General features: G+C 39.9%; 1 protein-coding gene across 3 annotated transcripts in view; it reads left to right on the top strand.

The window, feature by feature from the left end:
- CNTNAP2 (contactin associated protein 2) overlaps positions 1-22,587 on the top strand; it is a 1,232,776-nt gene that overhangs the window by 742,798 nt on the left and 467,391 nt on the right. For all 3 annotated transcript variants that reach the window (XM_069811947.1, XM_069811956.1, XM_069811963.1), the window contains one exon: positions 3,418-3,589. In XM_069811947.1, coding sequence (XP_069668048.1) covers positions 3,418-3,589 — 172 coding nt within the window. The remainder of the gene's footprint in view (positions 1-3,417; positions 3,590-22,587) is intronic.

The following is a 22,587-nucleotide window of genomic DNA, read 5'->3' as shown; positions in this document are numbered from 1 at the left end:
TTAAAAAACAGTGTAGGTGTTACACACAAGGCTTATCTAGTTGCTTTCCCATGTGCTAAACTCTTTACATAACAGTATGTTTATTAACTACATTCTGAAGAGTTTGTCTAAGCTATGGCAACAATTTTAAAGCAGAAAAAAACTGGTGTTAGAGAAGGCTGGTTTGTGAGAAGCATATGGTTCAAAAAACCCACCATTCTTCCATTCCCTGTGGATAGTGAATTGTTTTTGGAAATTATGGCTTTGCATAACTATGTGTTATAGTATAGCATGACTGAAATGCCTTGACAGCCAGTCAGCCTCACAGACAATTTATGCAAAGTGCTGTACAAGTGCATAACCCCCCTCCTCTTCCAGTTCCTCACATGACTAGGAACAGCAAAGGGAGTAGCACGAAGACAAGTAAACAGACGTATAAGTGAGCAAATGATAGTCTTCATCCATTGATAGATACAGCAAAATTCAGAATCCCAAACTGGCTAATGCTTAGTGTACACCACTCTCCTAGGTAATAGAGGAGAGCTTGATTTATGTGGTTAGGTTAGGAGTGGCTGCCCCCTCCAGCTGCTCCAGCCCATGACTCCCTCCTACTGCAGCCAGTGGAACCCAGCCTGGGGACCCAGGGACCTGGGGTCTCTGCCTGGGCTGAGGGACCCAGCTGCTACTTTCCTGTTTGCAGGTTCAACCAGTAGCAAAGCTGAGAACGTGTCCCAGAGACCAATAATAACTGTGTGCTAGTGTAGTGTAGGTCAAGAACTGATACTTCAGATGCAGTGAAGCTGAGAATCACATGCTGAAATGCCTCTGTGGTTAGTTCTCAAATGCTATCAAATGGTGGTAGTAATTTGTTGGAATATATTGCTGAATCTAATCATACATTTGTGGCTTAGTTATTTGGTTCATACTCTTTTTGATGTGAAGAGTGAATCGTGGCTTTAGGTTTTGATCTTATTTTTCAGTTAGTGCTTCAAGGATGGTGGATAATCTTTCATTATATTCAGATATATCCATATAATGTCCTTGGCTTTGCTGGGTTTACATGACTGTTACTAAAAGTTTACCTCAGTGTTGGTAACCTTGATTTTAATATTTAGAAAAAAGGAATTGTGGACGTGCTTTGAATGGGAAAATGATGCATAGGTTCCCTGCACAGCTCTGCTAGTACATTGAAGATCTAAACAACTATGTGCTTGGTGTTAGTTTGGGGTTCTTGCTGAGAAGGAGTTATGGGGTAGTTTCAGTGACAGCTTGAAAAACAGACAATTATACTGAAAGAGAGAACTGTTTAAATGTATTTGGAGAAAGCACCTGATAGGAACGTGCAAATATTGTGCTTGCATCCACCAAGCAAAACAGAATTGACTTGCACTTTCTGTCTCTCTGTACTGTTGTCTGTAAAGCCTCAGATGAATCAGTTTAATCAGTCACTGCAAAGAACAAGTTAAAAAAAGTAGGAGGCAGGTTTCTGAAAGCCCTGTCCTCTTTTCATCAGATAAGTCACTAGCCAATGCACATGCCAGGAAGAGAATATAAATCCTGTCCCTACAACTTAACTTTTCTGGCAGTCCAAAATAACAATTCTCACAGTCTAGGATTAGCACAATTTCGGTGGGAGACGGTTGATCTGATGAGGTTATTATGCACTAGTTAGGCAATTGGGGGATCCCTAGGAGTTTTTTCCTTCTCCATCTGATGTGTATTAGTGTGAGGGAGTTATTTATCTTTCTCATAGCAGTTTATGGCTCCCGGCGATAGTGTCACAATTTTGCTCCAAAGGTGATATGACCTCAAGACAAACCTTTGCCCAATTTCTTGAAATGTCTGTCAGAGCTAACTGTTAGCATGGTCACTGCTTAATTACTATAACATCCCTGATTAATTCTGTGATGCCATCAGTGAACTCTGAAGTGAGTGCTTACTGAAGTGAGTCAGGGAAATTTAGGAGCTACCAGCAGTAATTTTAGCTGATGGGCAAGCCTGGTTTAGAAAATTTTAAAAAACATTACTGGTCATATGAATGTTCTGGCAAAGCCCTTCAGCTAAAATGGGTCTTAATTGTATTTTGGGGAAGACTTATGTGTATCTGGGTTTTTTTAGTAACAGGTGCCGCATGAAGTAGGATCTGTCCTCAAGCCCCAGTTGCTTGTTTCTGCCCTCTATTCATTGCCCTCTCTTTTAGCCAATCCAACTATTTGTGTGGCACACAATAAACTGTATTCAGGAACAGAATTTAAAATTACATTCATTCCTTTTTCCTACTGCTGCTCAAACAATATTGGTTTGATAATCTGTTACTCTTCTGTCTCCACAAATAGCTGTTTCCATGCTATTGAAGAAGGCAGTAAGGCATTGGGGATTGGGAAGTTGGACAGAAAAGTGGGAGAAGGAATGGGAACTGTATAAACTGTCTTAGCTACCAAAACAAATGTGTGTGATTTTTTTACCCTTGTCAATCAAGAACTGTGTGGCTAGTCATCTCCCTAGCTGAAATCTGCAAAATCATTATGCATTTTTCAGATTTTTTACCTTCTTTACCGTTAAACTGTTGTTAGCCCCCCTCTCTTCCTTCCTGCTGTCATCTTAAACAGATGCTGTCTAAATTATTTTCTTGATGCTTTTTCAGGGAGTTCATTGTTAAAAGTTTATAAGGAGTGAATGAGGCTCTCCACTGTCTTATCAAGGACATTTTTCTCAAGTAAATTGAGACATTCACTTCTGAAGGGCATTCAGTTAAACAATTACATGCAAACATCCTCTGTCTCCCTGCCTTTTAGCCCGAGTCAAGACACTAATTCATTCTTATCTCTTCCAAACCACCTTCAGAAAGACAGGCAAATGAATGTATTCAGAGCAAAAATGAAAATACTACAGAATGTCCTCAGATTCCTCAGAAGTGGGCCAGGACGTTAGATTTTAGGGCTAGTTTTAAGTTTGCAGAAAGTTTCCAGCACAAGTATTCATTGCCTGTGAAGCCTAGTTCTAGAGAAAGCTGAACTGGAAATTCACTTCATGGAATACATGGAATATGTTTTTCTCAGAAAAATCTGAGAAATGGGAATGTGATTCCTAAAATATAGCAAGGAGATGAAGTCTTTTCCTATTCCCTTAATCTCTGTATGAAGAGAGAAGTAATGAGAAACAGCAATAGAGGTCTGGGGGATGAGAAGGGTAGCAGAAGACTTCCATCCTGTAGACAAAAATTAATGAAAGAATCATCATCTGTACGGATTCTTGCAGGTAGTTGCCAATGACTTAAATCAATAACATTGCAATGTAATCTAATAACTGTACAATATTTCCTTCCCACCTTGCCTTTTTCTTCCCCTGTCTAGAAAAAATGTATTTTCCTGTGAAAAAATACTGGCTTGAGTAATAGTATATGAATTTAATAATCCTCTTTACTCTGCTGCTCTACAGGGTTTCCTATACAGATGAATGACTCAGATCACTCGCTATTTCAGCATTCATTTCAAGGATGCATGCAGTTTATTCACGTGGATGATCAGCTGGTGGATTTGCATGCGGTGGAGCAAGGCCAGCTGGGAAGTTTTGCCAATGTCACCATTGACATGTGTGCCATTATAGACAGGTAAGTTGCAGACATCACTGATACTCTGGTACGCTGATACATGTCCTGCATATTCTGAAAATATACAGTGATACAGAAAATGTGGCTCTGACACTACCAGTGATCACATCAAGGCAGTCCTACCTTTTTAACAGTGGGAACCATGCTTAGATGATGGAGGTGATGGCTTTAAGTTGTAGATTGTGCAGGGTGCAGTGGAAAGCATATCACCAGTCTCCCCACTTTCAGGCAGAGGAGGAGGTGAAAAGCTCTCGTAAATCAAATTCAGTCCACGCATCAATAATATGGCTGCCTTGAATAGAGAGAACTCTCCCAAAAAGTCACACATTTTGTATGTTTCTTAGATGACTGTTAGGAGATCTTTTTGCAACTAGAAGTTGTGCTTCCTGGCTTCAGTGCCTTCTGGCTTCACTGAATTCCTCAGAGAACTAATATAGGTCCACATGCTTGCACAACTGTGCATGTAATAAATGCTCAAACTTTATTAAAATAATGCTTAGTGGTTTGGGGTTTTTTTCCAAACTGAGAAGAGTAATTCAGAATTATGGCAGGCTTTTGCTGTGAGACCTAGCTTTTCAACCATTTACCTGTGTTAATTTCTGTTGCTCCTGATTAATAGTTTCTTCTTCATTGGCAAAAAAGAAAATACTACGAAAGGCAGGGAAAGAAAGAGCAAGTAGCCCAACTCCTGAATGCAGGCAACTTGGCTTATCATGAAAATTATCTACATATTAAACCCATTGCAAGTCTTCTGGGGAGCTGAAAATGGCTTTTTAGAATTCTGCTTTGAAAGAAGCAAAGATTACAAGGTCATAGAACCCTAAAATAATTCAGGTAACAAGCAACCGCTGGAGTTCATATGGTCCAAGCCCTGCTCAACACAGGGCCAACTTGTCAGCTATGTCAGGTTGCTCAGGGCCATGTCCAGTTGTGTTCTGAGTAACTCCAAGGATGGAGATGCCGCAGGTTGAGTGACTCTGGATATCATCAGCAGAGATCTGCGTAGTTATGGTAAAGAAATGCATGTACTTTTAATTTCCTACTGTAAGTTAAGGGAATCTCAGAGATAAATGCTACTGTTAAAAAATGAAATATGGCATACTGCTTTGGTCTTGCAAAATGCCTTCTCTTCCTGAAATGTCGACATCAGTTTGCACGGAAGAAGTTGTGGTGGGTTGACCATGGACAGCAGCCAAACACCCACACTACCTTTTGCTCACTCCCTTCTCCTGGGATATGGGGAGAAAAATAGAAGGAAGGTGAAAAGACTCGTGGATTAAGATGGCAGTTTAATAAGAATGGCAGTTTAGTAAGAAAAGCAAAAGCACATGCAAGCAAAGCAAAAAGAGGAATTAATTCACTACTTTGCATCAGCAGGCAGATGTCCAGCTGCTTCCTGGGAAGCAGGGGCTCAGCATGTGTGATGGATATTTGGGAAGAGAAACTCCAGAACTCTAAACATCTCCCCTTCCTCCTCCATTCCCCCTGTTTTTGTGGCTGAGCGTAACATTGTATAGTATGGGATATTCATATGGTCAGTTTGAGTCAGCTGTCCAGCTTTATCCTCTCCTAACCTCTTGCCCACCCCCATCCTCCTGGCCTTTATGGGGGAGGGTGTGGAGAGAAAGCCTTGATGCTGTGCAAGCCCCATTCAGCAGCAGCCAAGGCAGTGGAGTGTTACCAGCACTGTTTAGCCACGACTGGGAGGCATGGCACCGTATGGGCTGCTATGAAGAAGATTAACTTAGTAACTTCAATCCAGTGAGACCCAGTATGCCATTTTAGTAATGTCAGTGTTCAGGTGCATGCTTTGTGGTGTACCAGTGAGTTGTTGTGGTATGTCAGGCCACTTATTGCTGCTTCTCATGGACCTGTTGAAGACTGAAGAGGAAGTGAAGAGTTGCTGTTACAGGGAACAAGTTTGCTCTATCTCCTCACATACAACTGAAATTAGAAAGGCCTCCTGTGGTTAGTATTTGGTAGTTTGACTTGCTTAGTTTTATTTTGATTATTTGTTTTTGGAAATGTAAACTGACTTGGAAGAAAGGATGTGAAGATACATCTAATTAAGTCTCTGCTTTTTCCCCAGTGGATAAATCTGAGCTTATGTGACAGTTTGTATTGATCCCACTTATGCTGGTGTCTATTAGAAATAACTCCATCATCATAGTGAAGTTAATCAGAATTAGGCTTTTGCAATGCGTTACAATGTAATTACAATTAACTTAAAATGTAAGTTAATTAGACTCAGAGCTTTACAATGCATTTTTGAAAAATAGGACTTAAAGCTTCTTCTATGTCAAGCAGCTTACTTTTGAAGAGAACTTCATATAGAAGTTACTATTTATAAAGTATTTCTTTTTACAACATATAATACTATATATTCAAATATTTCATAATATAATGCCATATGCCTACATATTATATGAAATACCTTTTACTATATTAAAATATTATTATGCTGTGCATATTTAATATATATTATACGAGATTTATTTTATGTAGTTTACATATGTAATATTTGTATTCATATTTTAATATAAATAACTGTTTTCTATATGTTTATGTATATATGTTTTCTTTATATAAGAAAACGTATTCTCCGTCTGTTTCTCTCTTCTGCCAACTTGGACCCCGATATCATTCTCATTCTATAAATTAAAACTATAAGTCTTATATTTATGCTTTCTAAGCACTGGAAGATTGTGTTGCAAGCAGAGTAACAATTGTATAATCATAGGAAATTAGAATAGTATCGAAAGAATTTTCTTAGGGTTGGTTTTGGGTTTCTTTAAGGATTGAGATGTAATCTAGTTTGCTGTTTTCCCATGATCGAGTTTATTTCTTTGTACTTTAAAACAAACCCTTTGAGTAAGAAGTGATAATGTCAACCCTTAGATCTGACTGGATTTTCATGGCTGTCTTATTAACATCTGCAAATAAGAGTTTTCAAGCACTTCTGTTACAATATGCCACTATATATAACATTTTTTATGTGGCTTTCTTTTAAAGGATCCACGTACCATGTGTGCTATATATTAGCTTAATTTCATTTCTTTTGAAATGGGAAGATACTTGTGGCTGTGATACTGGGATCCTCCTGCTTTTTTAAACTTGTTTGGCTCTGAATCATAAAGGCTTTGGTCATCATCAACATGGAAATTGCTTTCATAGCCACACTTCAGTGAAGACCCCCACTGGGCAAAAAGATAAGCTGTCGCATTGAATTATTCTTACTGCAGCCTTTAGCCATTTGGTTGGGGGAAAAAAGCATGAAGTTGTAAACAGTGGCATTTTTCATCGTTAGCCAGAGTAGATAGTAAGGACGGGACAGTTTTCTCTATAAGAACATGACAAAAGGTACCGAGGGTGGTGTGTTCTCATGTTGCACCTGCCTGGAGGTAACTGCTTCCAAAGCCCCAGGTTCTGCAAAGCTAAATACCTGCCCCATATGGAAAGAGTTTCTGCATTTAGTTCCAGTATTTTTTTAAGGCATTAGAAGAATAGTCGTGTTAGAGTATTACACTTGTACTTGGGAGATACAAATGTTGAACCAGTGTCTTTTTATTTTTAGTCTTCCCCTCCTCACATGAGCATTCTGCTATTGCAAAGACTACAAGCTGAGATCTTATTAAAAGGGACGACCAAAGCTAAGGTTCATTCTCTTTTTACCAGTGACCAAATAGTATAAATGCATATAATTTCATGCAGGTACATATATATATTAATTACAGGCAGTTAAAATGATACTGAGAAAAAATAATCATCCCTATTTCTGTATTTAAATTAACTCTGTATTAGCAATGGAAGTTGCATTGTTGTCACAGTGATCAACGTGCTGTGCTGCTTGTGACAGCACAGGTCCCTGTACACCTCCTTTACTTATCATTAACAAACTAACTTGTTGTTACAGTCCAGATGGTACAGTTGTACTTCAGGATTTTAGCACAGGACATTGAACAGGAATTATTACTCACAACTAATTTATCCCAGCAGTCTCAGAGAATTCTAAAGCTTGCCTGACTTTGTTGTGGCCAGAATTATGGATTTTACTCAAGAAATCACAATGAGGAAATACTAACATGGTTTCAAAATATAGTGTCCAATCTGTCGTTGTAGATTATGCAAAACATATGCCAATTTTAACAAAAATCTCTGTGTACCATAAGAGGTGAAATGACAGAATTGGGGAAAAAATGTAGTACCAAGAATTTTCATGTAGCTGCTTCTAGCATTTTATGAATGTGTAAGCTGTGTGACTCCCTCTGTAACACAAGATGAATTAGATACCAATTTTTGATAATAATTTCACATTAAAGAATTAATGTAAGTAATCAGATATGGGCAGCAGAATCTTTCTGGGTGATTATTGCTCACCTGTTGTGGTGATACACTCTGTACAACAGAGTGCCAGCATTCGGCTTTAATCCCATACAGCCACATTCTCTATACTGTGTGATTGCCAATCAAAATTTGAAATAATTCATTTAAATAACAAAACACAGTAAGCATATTGGTGCATGAAAATGGCCACAATGTAACTGACAGCAAGACAGAATTTCTTTGGAATTAAAAATCATCAGTGCAAATAGTCTTAAAATTCTTCACTTCTGTCTCCTTACATGGACTTTAAGTGTCTGGCCTTCCTCTCTGTTCTCCCCCTCCCTCTGCCAGTTCCGTGGTGAGGCAGACAGTGAGGAATAAGACAGACATCATCCTGTAGTACTCTGCATAAGAAGCAAGTGATATACCAATGTCCAGACTGGAAGCAAAACCTACTTTACCGTTGAGTTGTTCCCAAGACAGATTCACCAAAAGGAAGTAAAATAGGACTGGGGAAGAGCTGAAACCATACCATGACTTCAGCCTGCAGATGTTCCTGGACATATGGCTGGAAGCCACCTCCTACATGTGCCTTCTCCCTCTCCTGTCCCTCTCCTCACTTCTCTTTGGAACCATACAAACTTTTGATGTGCAAATGGAGGTAAAAGCTGCCTTTCAACAAGAGACATTCAACTGTATTTACTTCATAATCCATCTCAGTCCAGAAAGGTGACTTTGTAGACATAGATTATAACTCAGATGACTGTGACAGTGTTTTTTAATACTGTGGCACTTGTCCCCTGTGTACCAGAGTGTGACAACTGCCATATTACTTAACACAGAGCAGTAGACAGCTGGAAGGTTACAAACTCTACAGAGCTGGCCACAAAATAGGAATGGTTTAATTATCTTTCTCTTCATAGTATATCTTAGTTTTCTGCAATAATTTTTTTTTACTATGAAAAAATCTCCATTCTCTCACATTAAAAAAAAGGGGGAATACTGAAAAAATAGGGGAAAAGGAGTCTTGCAAAACACCAACAAATTGAATGAACTCGGTTTTCCCATGTGTTCACAAATTTCCTCCCTTGCACGCAGCTGGAAGAATTTGGATAACTTGCAAAACTTAACAAAGAGTGGGTCCAGTGAGAATTAAAATACATGTTGTTTTAGAGATAAGATACTGATATAATAATAGTTGCTCAACTGAAGATGTCTGTGCAGCACTCTGGTATCCTCAAGAAATTGGCCGGATCTTCCAGCTGTCATTGGTTAGAAGGGAGCTCCCTAAGACAGCAACACAAGTGCAGATTTTTTAAATAAACTTTCGGGCCTGCAGGCTAGTCAAGTGAATTGTTATGAGCTGGTTTTATCACTTCAAATCAACCTTACTTAGGGATTTCATGTGTTTTGGTGACGATAATAGCATGGACTTTATAATAAACACTCATCAGAAAAGTATTTTTCATTTGATTCTTCTTTATCTAAGATCACACTACCCCTTTCTGATCTTGCAAGTGGGACATAATCTTATGTCATTTGGAGCTGTACCATGTCCTTGAGTTCTACAGTAAAGGAAAATCAAGTTCTTTTCAATGTAACAGTGGTTGTTAAAATACAAAAATGCCCATACTAAGTCATTCTAAAACAATTTAATGTAAGATGCACATGGAAATAATATTTGACATTCATTATGATTCAACTAGTCATAATTCTTTGCAAACAAATAATTAATCAAGTTTGAAATGGACAAAGAAGAGAAAGGGCACAGTTTCTATTGTAAGTAAGGGGGTCATTTCATGCAATGTTTATTGCATTAATTGTGTTAGTAAAGCTAGGCAATACCTTGAGGAGGAAAAAAACAATACTTTTTTCAGGATTTGTCACCATTGCACTCTGTCTGAAGATATGTGAATGGAAATATTACTTGCTTAAATGCTAAAAAGTGTTAATTTACAGAATGTGAAACAGAAGTATGTGCAGGGAACCAACGTGAAGTGGATGTAAGTGTTCTTCCATGGAAGGGGTGAGAGAAAGAAGATCTTTACTTTCTTTTCTATAGTTTTCAGCAAGGAATGTAATCACCTTAGAGTCTGGATGATGGAGCTTAAAAACTCCAAAACCAGAAAACGATGCTGATTAAATCATGCAAGCTTCCACAAAAAAAAGGCAGCACCAAGGGATGGAGTGGCACTGCATGGACAGAAGGTGGAAAACGTGTGAGTTTCCCTGTGTGGAACAGTATGACTGACTAATGACCCAGACTGTAAAATAACTTAATAGTGTAATCAGTAGCTGTTTAAGCAAGTTAGAATAGTTTGAAATGCAGGTGGTTTGAACACTGTTATATGCTTATGCCTTTGCCAAGGCTTTTTTTTTTTTTATTTAGTCACTTTAACTTATATTACTCAGGTTATAATAGTCAATAACATTCTTATGAGACTCTTACAAGCAACTGTGTGGGTTATATATCACCTTGTAGCTGGATGCCCAGACATTTTGAAATCTCCAAAATCCTCAGTTGTTCTTTGTCTTGTATTTGATCCTAAATAAACTCTGCAGAGAGGAAAAAAATCTTTCATTTTAACTTCAATAAATATTAATCCATCTTTCTGTTATAAAAAATGTATACTACTGAAATAATTTTCTAGAGCATGTGGATTATTTGTTCATTATAAAAACTTGTTCTTGCTAAAAAAAAAAGCTAAGACTTTAAACATTTAGGTATATTTCTGAGGAGGAGTATGTAAAGCAGAGTTCTGGACAACCTGACAGCTAATAGAGGAGGTCTCTGGGCTGCAGGGTTGGTTTCTGCCATGGCCTGAGAGAAGAGTAACAGCACCAGGTTTGTCCTTGGGAGCCGGGTGGCAGAGGAGGCGTCAGGGACACCCAGCAGCTGGCCCAGTGCATGGCCACCAAGGGCAGGGACAGCCCCCTGGGCCTCCTGGGCACAGGGACAGCCCCCGGGGCCAGCACCCCAAAGGCCTTCCTCCGAAGGATGCTGGGCGGAGGGGCTGTGCGTGGGGGGCCCCATCACCCCGGTGTCACAGCGCCACCACCCGGCAGTGCAGCAGTCACAATGCCCCGGGGCAGTATAAAAGGGGCAGTCTCCCGTGCCCCGCTGCCAGAGATGGCCTGGGGACAGCCCGAAGACATCCGAGAGGAAGACCTTGAGGAGCCGGTGGAATTACTTGGTGGGGACTGAGGGAGGAAGACTAGACATCGGACAAGGCTGCTGGAGGTTCTCTGCTGCAAGGCCACCTTCCAGCAGGGTCATGTTCAAAGCTCATCTGAAAGATGGAAATCCTTTTCAGCTGGATAGCCATGGCCAGACAAAGGGAATGCCTTCTTGAGGAGCACTGCAGAGCTCACCATCCTCATCACCTGTGGAGCCAGGGGCAGCAGCTGTAAGAAATGGGATGCAGAGATGTTGCCAGGGGTCCCAGTGCTTTGGAGCACCCACTGGTGGCCCAAAGGCACAGGAAGAATTTTTGCCCCCAAGGTTGATCAGGCCTGGGGTGTTTGGCCACTCTGAGAAGCCCCTAAGATGGCTCCAGGTTGAGGGAGAACAGGGCTTGGGCATCTATCTCCTGGGAGGCATGAGCAGCCTGTGGGACAAGGAGGCAGGTCTTGCTCACATGCTCAGGGAATAGCCGATCGCCAGTGCTGGGGTCAGGAAGGAATTTTCCCCCAGGGCAGATTGGCCCTGGTCCCCGGGGGTTTTTTGCCTTCCTCTGCAGTATTGAGCATGACCACTTGTCAGGGCTCCTCCAGTCCATTTTGGCTAGGCTACTGCCTGCTGCTCATGCACCACAAAGATGACCTCTTGTGCCCTGCAGCTGGGGGGAGGAAGGCTTTTTTTCCCCCCACGGTGGTCTAGCAAGTGTCCCCGGGGGTTTTTTGCCTTCCTCTGCAGCACTGAGCACAGCCCCTTGCCAGGTCTCCTCTGGGCCCTTTCGGTAGGTCCTTGCCTGCTGCTCTTGCACCTCCAAGGCACCGCTCATGCCCTGGCGCTCTCGGGCTCTCTTGCCCAGTGCCAGTCTGTAGCAGGAGCGAGCTCTGCTCTTCCCTTGGCTCCATTTCCCCAGGGGTTCTTGCTTGTGCAAAACAGCCTGTGCTTGGAAGGGCTCCAGGCTTGATGCCCCATCAGGAGCTGCCACTTTCCAGATCTCCCTGCATGCAATACAAGCACAGGGCAGGCACAAGAGTGCTTTTCATGCATCGCTGGCCACAAAGCACAGTGGCGAAGCAAGTTTTGGAAGGCAAAAAGTGTGGTTGTCATCAATGTGTCATAGTTTGGAAAATACCCCAAGGTACCAGACACCTTCTTCTTCTTTTGTGTGTGGTCAGTACCGATGCTCATTCTTCAAGTTCTCACTCTTCAGGAAACAGATCTGTATTCCTGCTGCTACTTTCTGTGGCTGTCCTTTGCCAGGCTACAAGGGTTGTTTTTTCAAGCTAAACTGAAGAATGCATCAGCCTGCTCCTGACTACACCTGTGCATTGTGTTAGTGTTTGACAGAATCAGCTCTGAAACAGATTCAGAAAAATAAAATAAAATCCTGTTTCCACTTGTAAACTTTGTGATCTGTGTCCTTGAAAGTCTTTTGGGAGCTGAAAAACCCTGGCAGTTCAGGGAAGTAACAGTCTTATCGCTACTTGACTCATGGGGAGTTCAAGGAATGGAATGGAATGGAATGGGAGTAGAATAGTTGAGTTGGAAGAGACCTACAGTGACCATCTAGTCCAACTGCCTGACCATTTCAGGGCTGACCAAAAGTTAAAGCATGTTGTTAAGGGCATTTCCCAAATGCCTTTTAAAGACTGACAGGCATGGGGCATCCACCACCTCTCCAGGAAGCCTGTTCCAGGGTTTGACCACCCTCTAGGTAAAGAAATGTTTCCTCATGTCAAGTCCAAACCTCCCCTGACGGACGCATCTTTGAGCCATTCCCACACGTCCTGGCACTGGGTACCAGGGAGAAGAGATCAGCACCTCCCTCTCCACGTCCCCTCCTCAGGAAGCTGTCGAGAGCAGTGAGGTCACCCTCAGCCTCCTTCTCTCCAAACTAGACAAACCTCATGTCCTCAGCTGCTCCTCAGAGGACATGCCTTCCAGCCCCTTCACCAGCTTTCTTGCCCATCTCTGGACGCATTCACATACCTTAACATCCTTTTTAACTAGTGGGGCCCAATTCACAGGATTGCATTCTGGTACTGTGATCCCCCACAGCATGGGAATGCAATTAGTACAGCTATAGTGAATTATTTCAGGATGTGCTATTTCCACATGTGTTTGCCTTTTTGGGGGTCCTTTGCAAAGAGGAACACATGGTCTTAAAATGCACGGGCTACCAGTTTGTTTTCAATTATAATTCAAAACATAGTTTCTAGCATCTAAATTCCATGTAATTTGAAGTTCTTGCTCCTTAAGGACTGTCTTTTTCCTATAAGCTCTCTGGATAGGGGGCCCTTCTGGCAGGGAATTCATCTCTGCCTCCCTCTGCCTGCTGATGCATCAGATCCATGTTTGGACACATGCAAGGGGCTGTCTGTCACACTGAGCTTGCATCAAAATGTTGATATTCTTTAACTGAATAGACAGAGTCTGGCAGCTTTCTGCACTCATTGCACCAGTTTTGCAAAGTAATTACCATGTGTGTGCTAGGAGATAGGTTTTCATAGTTTCTTCTATTAATTTTAAAAAAACAAACAATGTATTGTATCTGAATAACATCATCAGTAATTTCAGCAGTATCATCAAGAGCTAACAGTTCTTCCTAGCTGTCTCTAGGTAGTTATCCACAGAAGGAGACAATTTTTAATTATCATGCCTGGAAGGAGAAGTGCATGATCATACATTCCCATTCCATACTCATCATAGGTAATTGTAAACCCTGAGCTGACACAGGAAAGCATCCAGTTGATTCAGAGGCTTTTGAGATTGACTGCCGATCAAACCCACTTACGCTTCTTTATTCCTAACAACTCCTGCCTGAGTCACCCTTAGGTATGGCTGGAAAACTATACTTTTTAACCATTGCAGCTTCAAATCTGATGACCTGTTTCAGCCAGCATGACTGTGAGTCAGTGGATTGCCCAAGCACATACCTGGAGCTCCACATTAGAGATTTTTATGTTTAGTACATGAGAGAGGAGGGGTTACTGTCACAGAAGCACACACCTACCTACGTTTACTAATCTGGTAGGATTAGTAGGGCAAGGATTTGAAGAAAAGTTGATCAACAGTGACAAACTTTTAAACTCTTATTTAAATAACATTACAAGCTGTTTTGGCAGAACCTCTGATTTTTTTGCTGTCTGCTACCACATCACTGGTAGAGGAACAGCTTAATCAAATGGAGTAATCTATAATTTATGAAAGTCATGACCAAAAGCTTTGTGTGGAAACTCGTTTCTTGTTTGCTCTTAAATGCATTAGTTTACTCAGGGGACTTGCTTGAATGTGCAGCTTGTATTACCTTCATGCTTAATTATTATTTTATTCTTATCCTCCTGTGGGGAAGATGTGAGCACTGAGCAAACATTCACAAAGCTCTCCCTTGGACATGAAATTTATGCTCTCGCAAGACTAGATGCTAAATATTGACCTGATCCCATAATAACGCTGTTGAAACAGTAACTCCCTGGTTACTCAGCTGTTTTGAAGCCAAACTGCTTTGATGACTCTCTCAAGTTGTTCATCACTTAGTGCTTCTCATCAGTTCATAACTGAAAAATATAATATATTATGCTGATTACTTATTTTTATGTGATTGTCCTTCTTGTGAATGAACAGTGCTGTTCTTAATGAAGCTATCATTATATGATCATTCCCCCAAAAATGGATTGTCATCTCAACTTTAAAGTTTACTAAATTTTTAACCAATGCGAAAAATCATGATATTGGTTCAAGAACTGTTCATGTTACTACTATTGCTTTTAGCCTTCAAATAAGACTAAAATTTCATCATCTTCTCACTTACATTTATGTTTATTAAATATGGATCTCTCAGATACGAATATTATTCCTTCTACTCTTTTTTTCCTGTTAAAATGGATAATCACAATCCAAACAAATAGACTGTCTCTGTATCTGTTTTTATTTGATTATATGCTATAATTAAGAGGCATGCTAATACTTGATAGGTACGGCAATGCTATAGTAAGTGGTTATGACATATGCTTTAAATATTTTTCAGAGACTAGAAGCAAAACAGTTGTAGACATTTCTTTGTGTGCAGTACAACTATGATTATGGCCAGTTTTAAGACTACAGATCTGAATTTGTAATTGGGTATCAAGCTGTGAGTAAATTCAACCAGCTCATTAGAAGTATATGCATCTATAACTGGAGCACAGCCAATCCTGCTGGATTGCTAGAATTTCCGCTGGATCTGTTACAAAGAGGTGTTGTTAAAACCATAGAATAACCATTTCATAATCTGGTGATAGCTTTCTGTAGTAATAATTTTGACCAAATACCTGTCTTAGTAAAATGTTGGGTCCATCCCTTGTTCATACAGGCAAGCAATAATATCTCCAGAATAAGTAGTTTGTCTTGCATAAAACACTGCTACAAATAAGAACTATTAGCTATTTATGAATGGGGTTTGACTTTTAGCAGAAATTGGCTTGCTGTAGAGTTCCTGCTGGATTTACATGCTTTCTTTTTTTTTCAGGAATCATTCTAATTTTAAAACTAGCGTATTGAACTCTCTCATGCAGAATATTCATACTGGTGAGAGTCTAAAGAAATTGAGTTATAAGTCTAATAGACTAGAAGTAGTCTTGTAATAGTTATAGGTTGCTCTTTAAAGCTTGGAAAAGATAATAGTGATAACTATGAAATCACTGGAAATCGGTAGTAATAATAATAATAATGCCTAGATATATGCTTTAGGCTTAATACTGTTTCTGTATCTCTCCAGCTTCCTTTTCTCAAAAATAAATGCTTATGTTGTTGTTTCTGAATTTCTGCTGGTAGTAAGCCTTTGCTAGTGTTCAGACTCTTACAAAAAATGACTGTCTATCCATTGAGAAAGGTATTATTCCATGCTCAATCTCATATTTCTCCCAGATACTGATTTCACAGCTCTTTTGCAGAACAACAGAGTACCACCTAATCATAAAACAAATGCTATGAAATCCATTTCTGCTACTAGCACATTGAACAGGACAGATTCACCTTACCTGTTTTATGCTTTTCTGTAGCCAGCAATATTAACATTCGGAGGATCCTGGTATTTGTGTTGTGTTTATCATGACATCTTCCTTTAAGGAAATGCAACTAGAGAAAGACTAAGGCCTAGATTCTTTACAGGATTTACATGTGATAATGCTCACTAACCTTTGTGGCTCTGCCTGTGGGGATGGGATGCACAGTCATGAGGGAGGTACTTGAATTCTGTGTAGCATAAGTGTGTAGACATAAGCATCAAAGAGTGGGACTAACCACAGCCAAAATACTGAGCAAGGTATTGAGAAGATTATAGGTGGAAATTTATGGCCTAGAAATATCTCAAATGAGAACATACATGTCTGTAGTAATGAGGGGGGAACTTAATACACAGTCCCTGCTTCCAACAGTGCTTATGTATTTTATCAAACAACAGAATGCATAAATAACACTGTACTTAGCCACACGACATGATTAGTTGGTGGACCCAGAAGGATTTGACAGCAGGCTAAGTGAAGAGAGGGTCAGGTTTTCCATTGCTTCTTATGTAAGCATTAGATGGTGAAGCAGCCAGATGGAGTTTTTCTGAATAACTTACACTGTAGGCACATAAATACTTTTGGGGTCACATGGTGGTTGACCAAGATGACACATAACCTTTGAAGTTGAACAAGGTTTTGAACTCTGCCTCTCCAGTTCCAGATCAAACTTATTTTCCAGTAAAGTCAACCTTGCTTTCTACATTATGTTGAATAGATTGAAAGCTATTGCACAAGAAGTTTATGATTATAATTACCCACTTTAGTATTTGTGAGTCTGCAGATTTCTGTCATGCATCAAATTAAAGGCAGGTGGCAATTCTTGATGAGAAATTGAGTTAAAACCTAACCAGATTTCTTCTGAGAAGTTGGAAAGAATAAAACTCCGTGGAGGAATATATGTCAGGTGCTACTTGCTTAATCCTTGATGCCTTCCTGGAAGGATAGTTTAAATGAACTGACTAATACAATCCTGTAGATTTCAGTAAACAGGCCTTCATTCATTCCTTGTAAATGTCACCAATAGATTAGATTATATTAGCTGTTTTTAAGGAGGAGAGCACAGAAATGAAATGAATAGAAATCTAGATTAAGAGAGATATGAACAGGATTGGATTTCATCAGAAGGAAAATACTTAATCTGTGCCGTAAATGTGTTCTATTTTTCCTGGTATAATAGAAAAAAGATTAAGTAAACATAAGGAGGGGTCTTATCTGAGTGATCCCAAAAGACAATAATAAAAAAAAATATTTTTACAAGATCTGTTAATTCAGAGGAAGGCTTACTGGAAAAATCCCTCACTTATAACTGTAGAATAAATGTATTTGATATTTGCTGTTTCTAAGACTTTTTAGGCTGTGAAGTATATCTACATATAGCCATTGATAGCCATAGCTATAACATTTTTTTGCCCAGAAACAGAGGTTTTATATCAATCCTATACTTGAATGTTTGCAACAAAATTTTCACTTGCATTTATTTCTTGCAATTTCTGTTACATAAAACTCATAATTTTTATGAAGATTAAGTTCTGTGGAAGCTACTTATAAAACATCACAGTAATGAAAAAATGGTGAAAACATGCTTATTAGGAATATGGTTTGTGCTGTTGAATTAGACCCCTAAAATTAAGCCAGTTAGGATAACATTTTGAAGAACCAGCAAAATGGCCCATTATATTATTATGAGAGACTGAGTAATTTAGACATTTTTAAAAATGTTATCATAAATAAAACTATATTAAATAATGTACATAGTGAGAGCTCTAAACAAGAGACTTATTTATTAGAAGATTCTCAGTGGAGCCAAAGCCAGTGTGGTTGTTTTGCACCTCTGGAATACCCCGTTTTGCACCTCTGGAATACCCCCCATGTGCTTATTTGTTTAAGTGAGGGTCCCAAGTGCAGTCTTCAGCCATACCTGTGGTGGGAACCAGTTTGGTGATCAATTTTCAGACTGGCAGCAGAGGAAGCAGCATAGTATGCAAGGCTCCTCCTTTCCTTCTCAGTTGATTGCAGTGGGAGCAACAGGTTCCAATTCTGTCTCGGAATACTTACGCATCCAGACAGAAATGTCTGCCTGGTGAGGCTCTATTAATTGCCTATGTGGTTGTCCTTTGTTAGTTGCCTAAGAAATTGTTGTATTGGATTTGTGTGGCAAGGTTTTGGCAGCAGGGAGGCTACAGGGGTAGCTTCTGTGAGAAGCTGCTAGAAGCTTCCCCTGTGTCCAACCTAGGCAATGCCAGTTGGCTCCAAGATGGACTCACCACTGGCCAAGGTGACAGCGCCTCTGTGATAACATATTTAAGAAAGGGAAAAAAAAACACCTGTGCAGTGGAAACTGCAGCCAGAGAGAGGAGTGGGAATATATAGAAACAGCCCTGCAGACACCAAGGTCAGTGAAGAAGGAGGGGTTGGTGGTGCTCCAGGCACTGGACTGGAGATTCCCCTGCAGCCCCTGGTGAAGACCATGGTGAGGTGGCAGGCTGTCTTACTGCAGCCCATGGAGGTCCACGGTGGAGCAGATATCCACCTGCAGCCTGTGGAGGACCCCACACCGGAGCAGGTGGATGCCCAAAGGAGACTGTGATCCCATGGGAAGCTCACACTGGAGCAGGGTCCTGGCAGGACCTGCGGATCTGTGGAGAGAGGACCCCAGGCCGGAGCAGGTTTTCTGGCAGGACTTGTGACCCCGCGGGGGACCCACGCTGGAGCAGTCCGTGCCTGAAGGACTGCAGCCCATGGAAGGGACCCACGCTGGCACAGATTGTGAAGAACTGCAGTCCGTGGGAAGGACTCACGTTGGAGAAGTTCATGGAGAACTGTCTCCTGTGGGAGGGACCCCATGCTGGAGCATGGGAAGAGTGAGGAGTCCTCCCCCTGAGGAGGAAGGAGCAGCAGAGACAACATGTGATGAGCTGACTGCAACCCCCATTCCCCATCCCCCTGTGCTGCTGAGGGGGAGAAGGTAGAGAAAATTGGGAGTGGAGTTGAACCGGAAAAAGAGGGAGGGATGGGGGGAATGTGTTTTAAGATTTGGGTTTATTTCTCATTATCCTACTCTAATTTGATTGGTAATAAATTACATTAATTTTCTGCAAGTTGAGTCTGTTTTGCCCATGATGGTAATTGGTGAGTGAAGTCTCCCTGTCCTTTTCTCGACCCATGAGCCTTTCGTTATATTTTCTCTCCCCTGTCCAGCTGAGGTGGGGAGTGATAGAGTGGCTTTGGTGGACACCTGGCATCCAGCCAGGGTCATCCCACCACAATTGTTCTCTCAGGAAAACGTAGAAGCCCTAAAGAATATCTTACAGGCCAGCTTCTGCCCACAGGCTGTAAGTTGGACTCTGTTGAATGTAGGTACCCTGCACTAACTACATACCCAATTTTGCCGTATTTGGTATATCTATTCAAAAAAGCTGTATCAGTGTAAACTAACCAAAGCAGAAGGAAAGCCAAAGAAACCTACGTAGATGGCTTGTTGTTAGGTTTAGGGCAAGGGAGAGAGACACACTATCATACTGACTGTCTACTTTCTGATTCCTAGGAAAAGCATACATATGATGCCTATGCATTTTACATTGGCAGCAATCTTGGTGTTTCTTTCAGCAGAAGAATCAATCAATTTTTACATTCCTGTTTTAGAAACTGTGCTGGTGAATAAGAAACTCAGTGTTCCAGTGCCAATTAAATACAACATTTTTCTGCTGGGGGGAAGAAAAGAAGAAGAGATTTCAAACCCATAGTATAATTCAGGGCCTAAACATGAAGAATATTTTGTGTTTGTAATTGTGCCTAGGATTTGAAAGCCTTTACAACTGCCTGCAAGGGCCCTTAGATCAAGAATTTAAACTGAACTGACATGATATAACAAAAGGAGACATTTTCTCTAAGGTATTATAGACTTCAGACCTATAGAGGTATTTTTTGTGCCTTGAAAAAAACTTTGATTCTTATTTCTTGAAAAGATAATTGTTACTTGTACGTTTGTTGCATTTATTTGTTGCCATACATTCAGCCAATAGCATCTCTATTTTTCTGTCATTGTGATACCTTTCATTGTTAAGACAGACTTCTTAAAGGGCAGCGGTTAATTTGGCTTCAACTTTTTATTTTGGCACCTAATAGTTGTTCTATCAATCAGAATTGATTAAATCTAGGGGAAAGAATAGAACAGTTTTCATAGGTCCTTTCTTATAATTTTTCATGTCACAACATTGCAATTGTTGTGATTAATCTGTATGACACTGTATGGATTTCATATAATCAATGCTAGGAGCTGTTGTAGATCATTGTTCAAAGATTGATTCAAACAAGTTGGTAGAAGGATTTATTTGGTTGATTTATATCAGTTCATCCTTATTCTCTTACAGATTTACATAGCAGTCATTTCTAAGGCAACATTGTGAAATGCTGTTGAGAAATACTGGCTCAACTGTGATTGACAGATTAACTAGTGCTTACTATCCTGTGATTGCAGTGGAAGTGTTTTGCTTTTTTTTTTTTTTTTTTTTGAGCAGAACTGGTGCATTACATGAAATACAATATATTTTGGTTTTCAAAGTGTAAATCATTAAATAGCTCTCATTGCATTATATGGGAAGTTATCATCTGAAGGAAAGATTTACTTCCATGTTGAAATACTATGCAAAATTTTCTTTTCTTTGTTCATTTTCAGATAGTTAATGAACAGGCAAACGAGAAATTAGTCCTAAATAAAGAGATCGACACATATGTGATATGAGTCAAATAACATGAAACGTGATAGATAATTTTAAGGAAAGAGCTTCAATGCTATCTAACTCTCAGTGCTAGATAGCACTGTAAATTCTCATTTCACTCAGCCTCACAGGTTTTAAGGGCTTCTAATTTTTCAATTAAAAAGTTTACTTCCTGTGTAGGGATGTTACTGACCCAACCTCCTTTCAGATCAAATTCCTAAAGCTTGTGAGGTTGAAAAGTTGTCTAGACATTTTACAGCTGATGCTGCTAGTCAGTTTGTACACATGCAGAGCACAGTCTTTGATAGACCCTGTCTATTAACTTCCTCTTCTGCAAATCCAAGCTGGAAATTCATTGTCAGGTTTAGTGAAGGTAGTTACTGTTTTCACCTGTCTTTTCACTTTTTTTATGAAAGGAAGGATACCAAGCTACAGAGAATTCTGGGGGAAAGATGAAATCCAACTCCTAAAATGTTTTTTTCTACTTTAACATGAAAGGCAATATCTGTTCTTTTTCTCTTTTATATCTGGAGCGATTGATCTGCCTTTCCAATACCAGAGTTTCTGCAGTTTTTACAGTGCTCTACACCTTAGTTCTGCCTGACTGTTCCTTTGCAGTTGCTTACTAAACTCCAGCAACAGACTAACTCAGTGCTATTACACAAGCTGACCTTCTCAAAATCATTAACTCAATAAACAAAATTACTTCTTGCTCAGACTCAGATCCAACACTGTTCATTGTCGAATTTACTGATATTTCTTTCTCCTCCACCTTCTCTGAAGGTCTAGTTACCATTTTAAATTATATTTTATACTAACACTATGATGAGATCTCTCCTGCATGGTATTGTGCCCTTTGTATTAAATTTACTGACCTGAAGCATTGCTCAGGGGACCATCATTTCTGATCTTTTATTAACATCTGATTGTTTGATTCAGGACCTCTGGGAACAGTAGCAAGTCTTTAAGCATGCTTACTTTCCTCTGGTGGCTTCTTGTTTTCACTCAAGATCAGTCATAATATCAAAAGATGGCGACTCCAATGTTTAGTCAAATAACCCCCTCTGACACATTTTTTTGTGTGTGTGTTTAGTATTGACAGCATTTATTTGGACCTACCATCCTAATTTTTCATACTTAATATTACATCTGTGGTTGTCAGTGTGTTCCAAGTGATTAATGCTTCACTGACCATATGATAATTATTCAGAAAACGGCAGAAAATAAATGATGACTTTCTCTCTTTGACTGTAACTCACTCTCCTTCATCTGCTTACATAGTAGCAACCTCATGTGTCTTATTTATGCAGTCTTACTTTAGCTGTTCTGAAAGCCTTTGTTTTATTGTTTTTTCCTCCTAGAAATGCCTTTATATCTACCTTATTGACTCTACCCTCTTTTCAAATTTTATAGAATATGTTCTTCTCCATTTCTCATGACTTAATGTTTTTCCTTCTCTGCTATTGTTTGTTATTTGACTGTGTAACTATTATTTATCTCAGTGGTACATTTCATAATGCAGTTTGTATGAAATGTGCTCTGCAAAGTATAGTTGCATTGTATTGTCTCATAAAAGTACACAGTGGTTGTCTTTGAACAGTATAATTATGTTTTGAAAGAAGTTCCTGATTTGATATAAGTGTATAATGCTACTGTTTGATGTTAGAAATACATTTGAACACACAAAATTTTGTCCTTGAAAAATACACTTTCTCCTTTTTTAATACTACCAGTCAC

This window comes from Haliaeetus albicilla, chromosome 2, assembly GCF_947461875.1.
Source record: "Haliaeetus albicilla chromosome 2, bHalAlb1.1, whole genome shotgun sequence".
In the NCBI taxonomy this organism is placed as follows: domain Eukaryota; kingdom Metazoa; phylum Chordata; class Aves; order Accipitriformes; family Accipitridae; genus Haliaeetus; species Haliaeetus albicilla.
The sequence above is the reverse complement of the archived record's forward strand: the minus strand, read 5'-3'. Positions and strand labels throughout refer to the sequence as shown.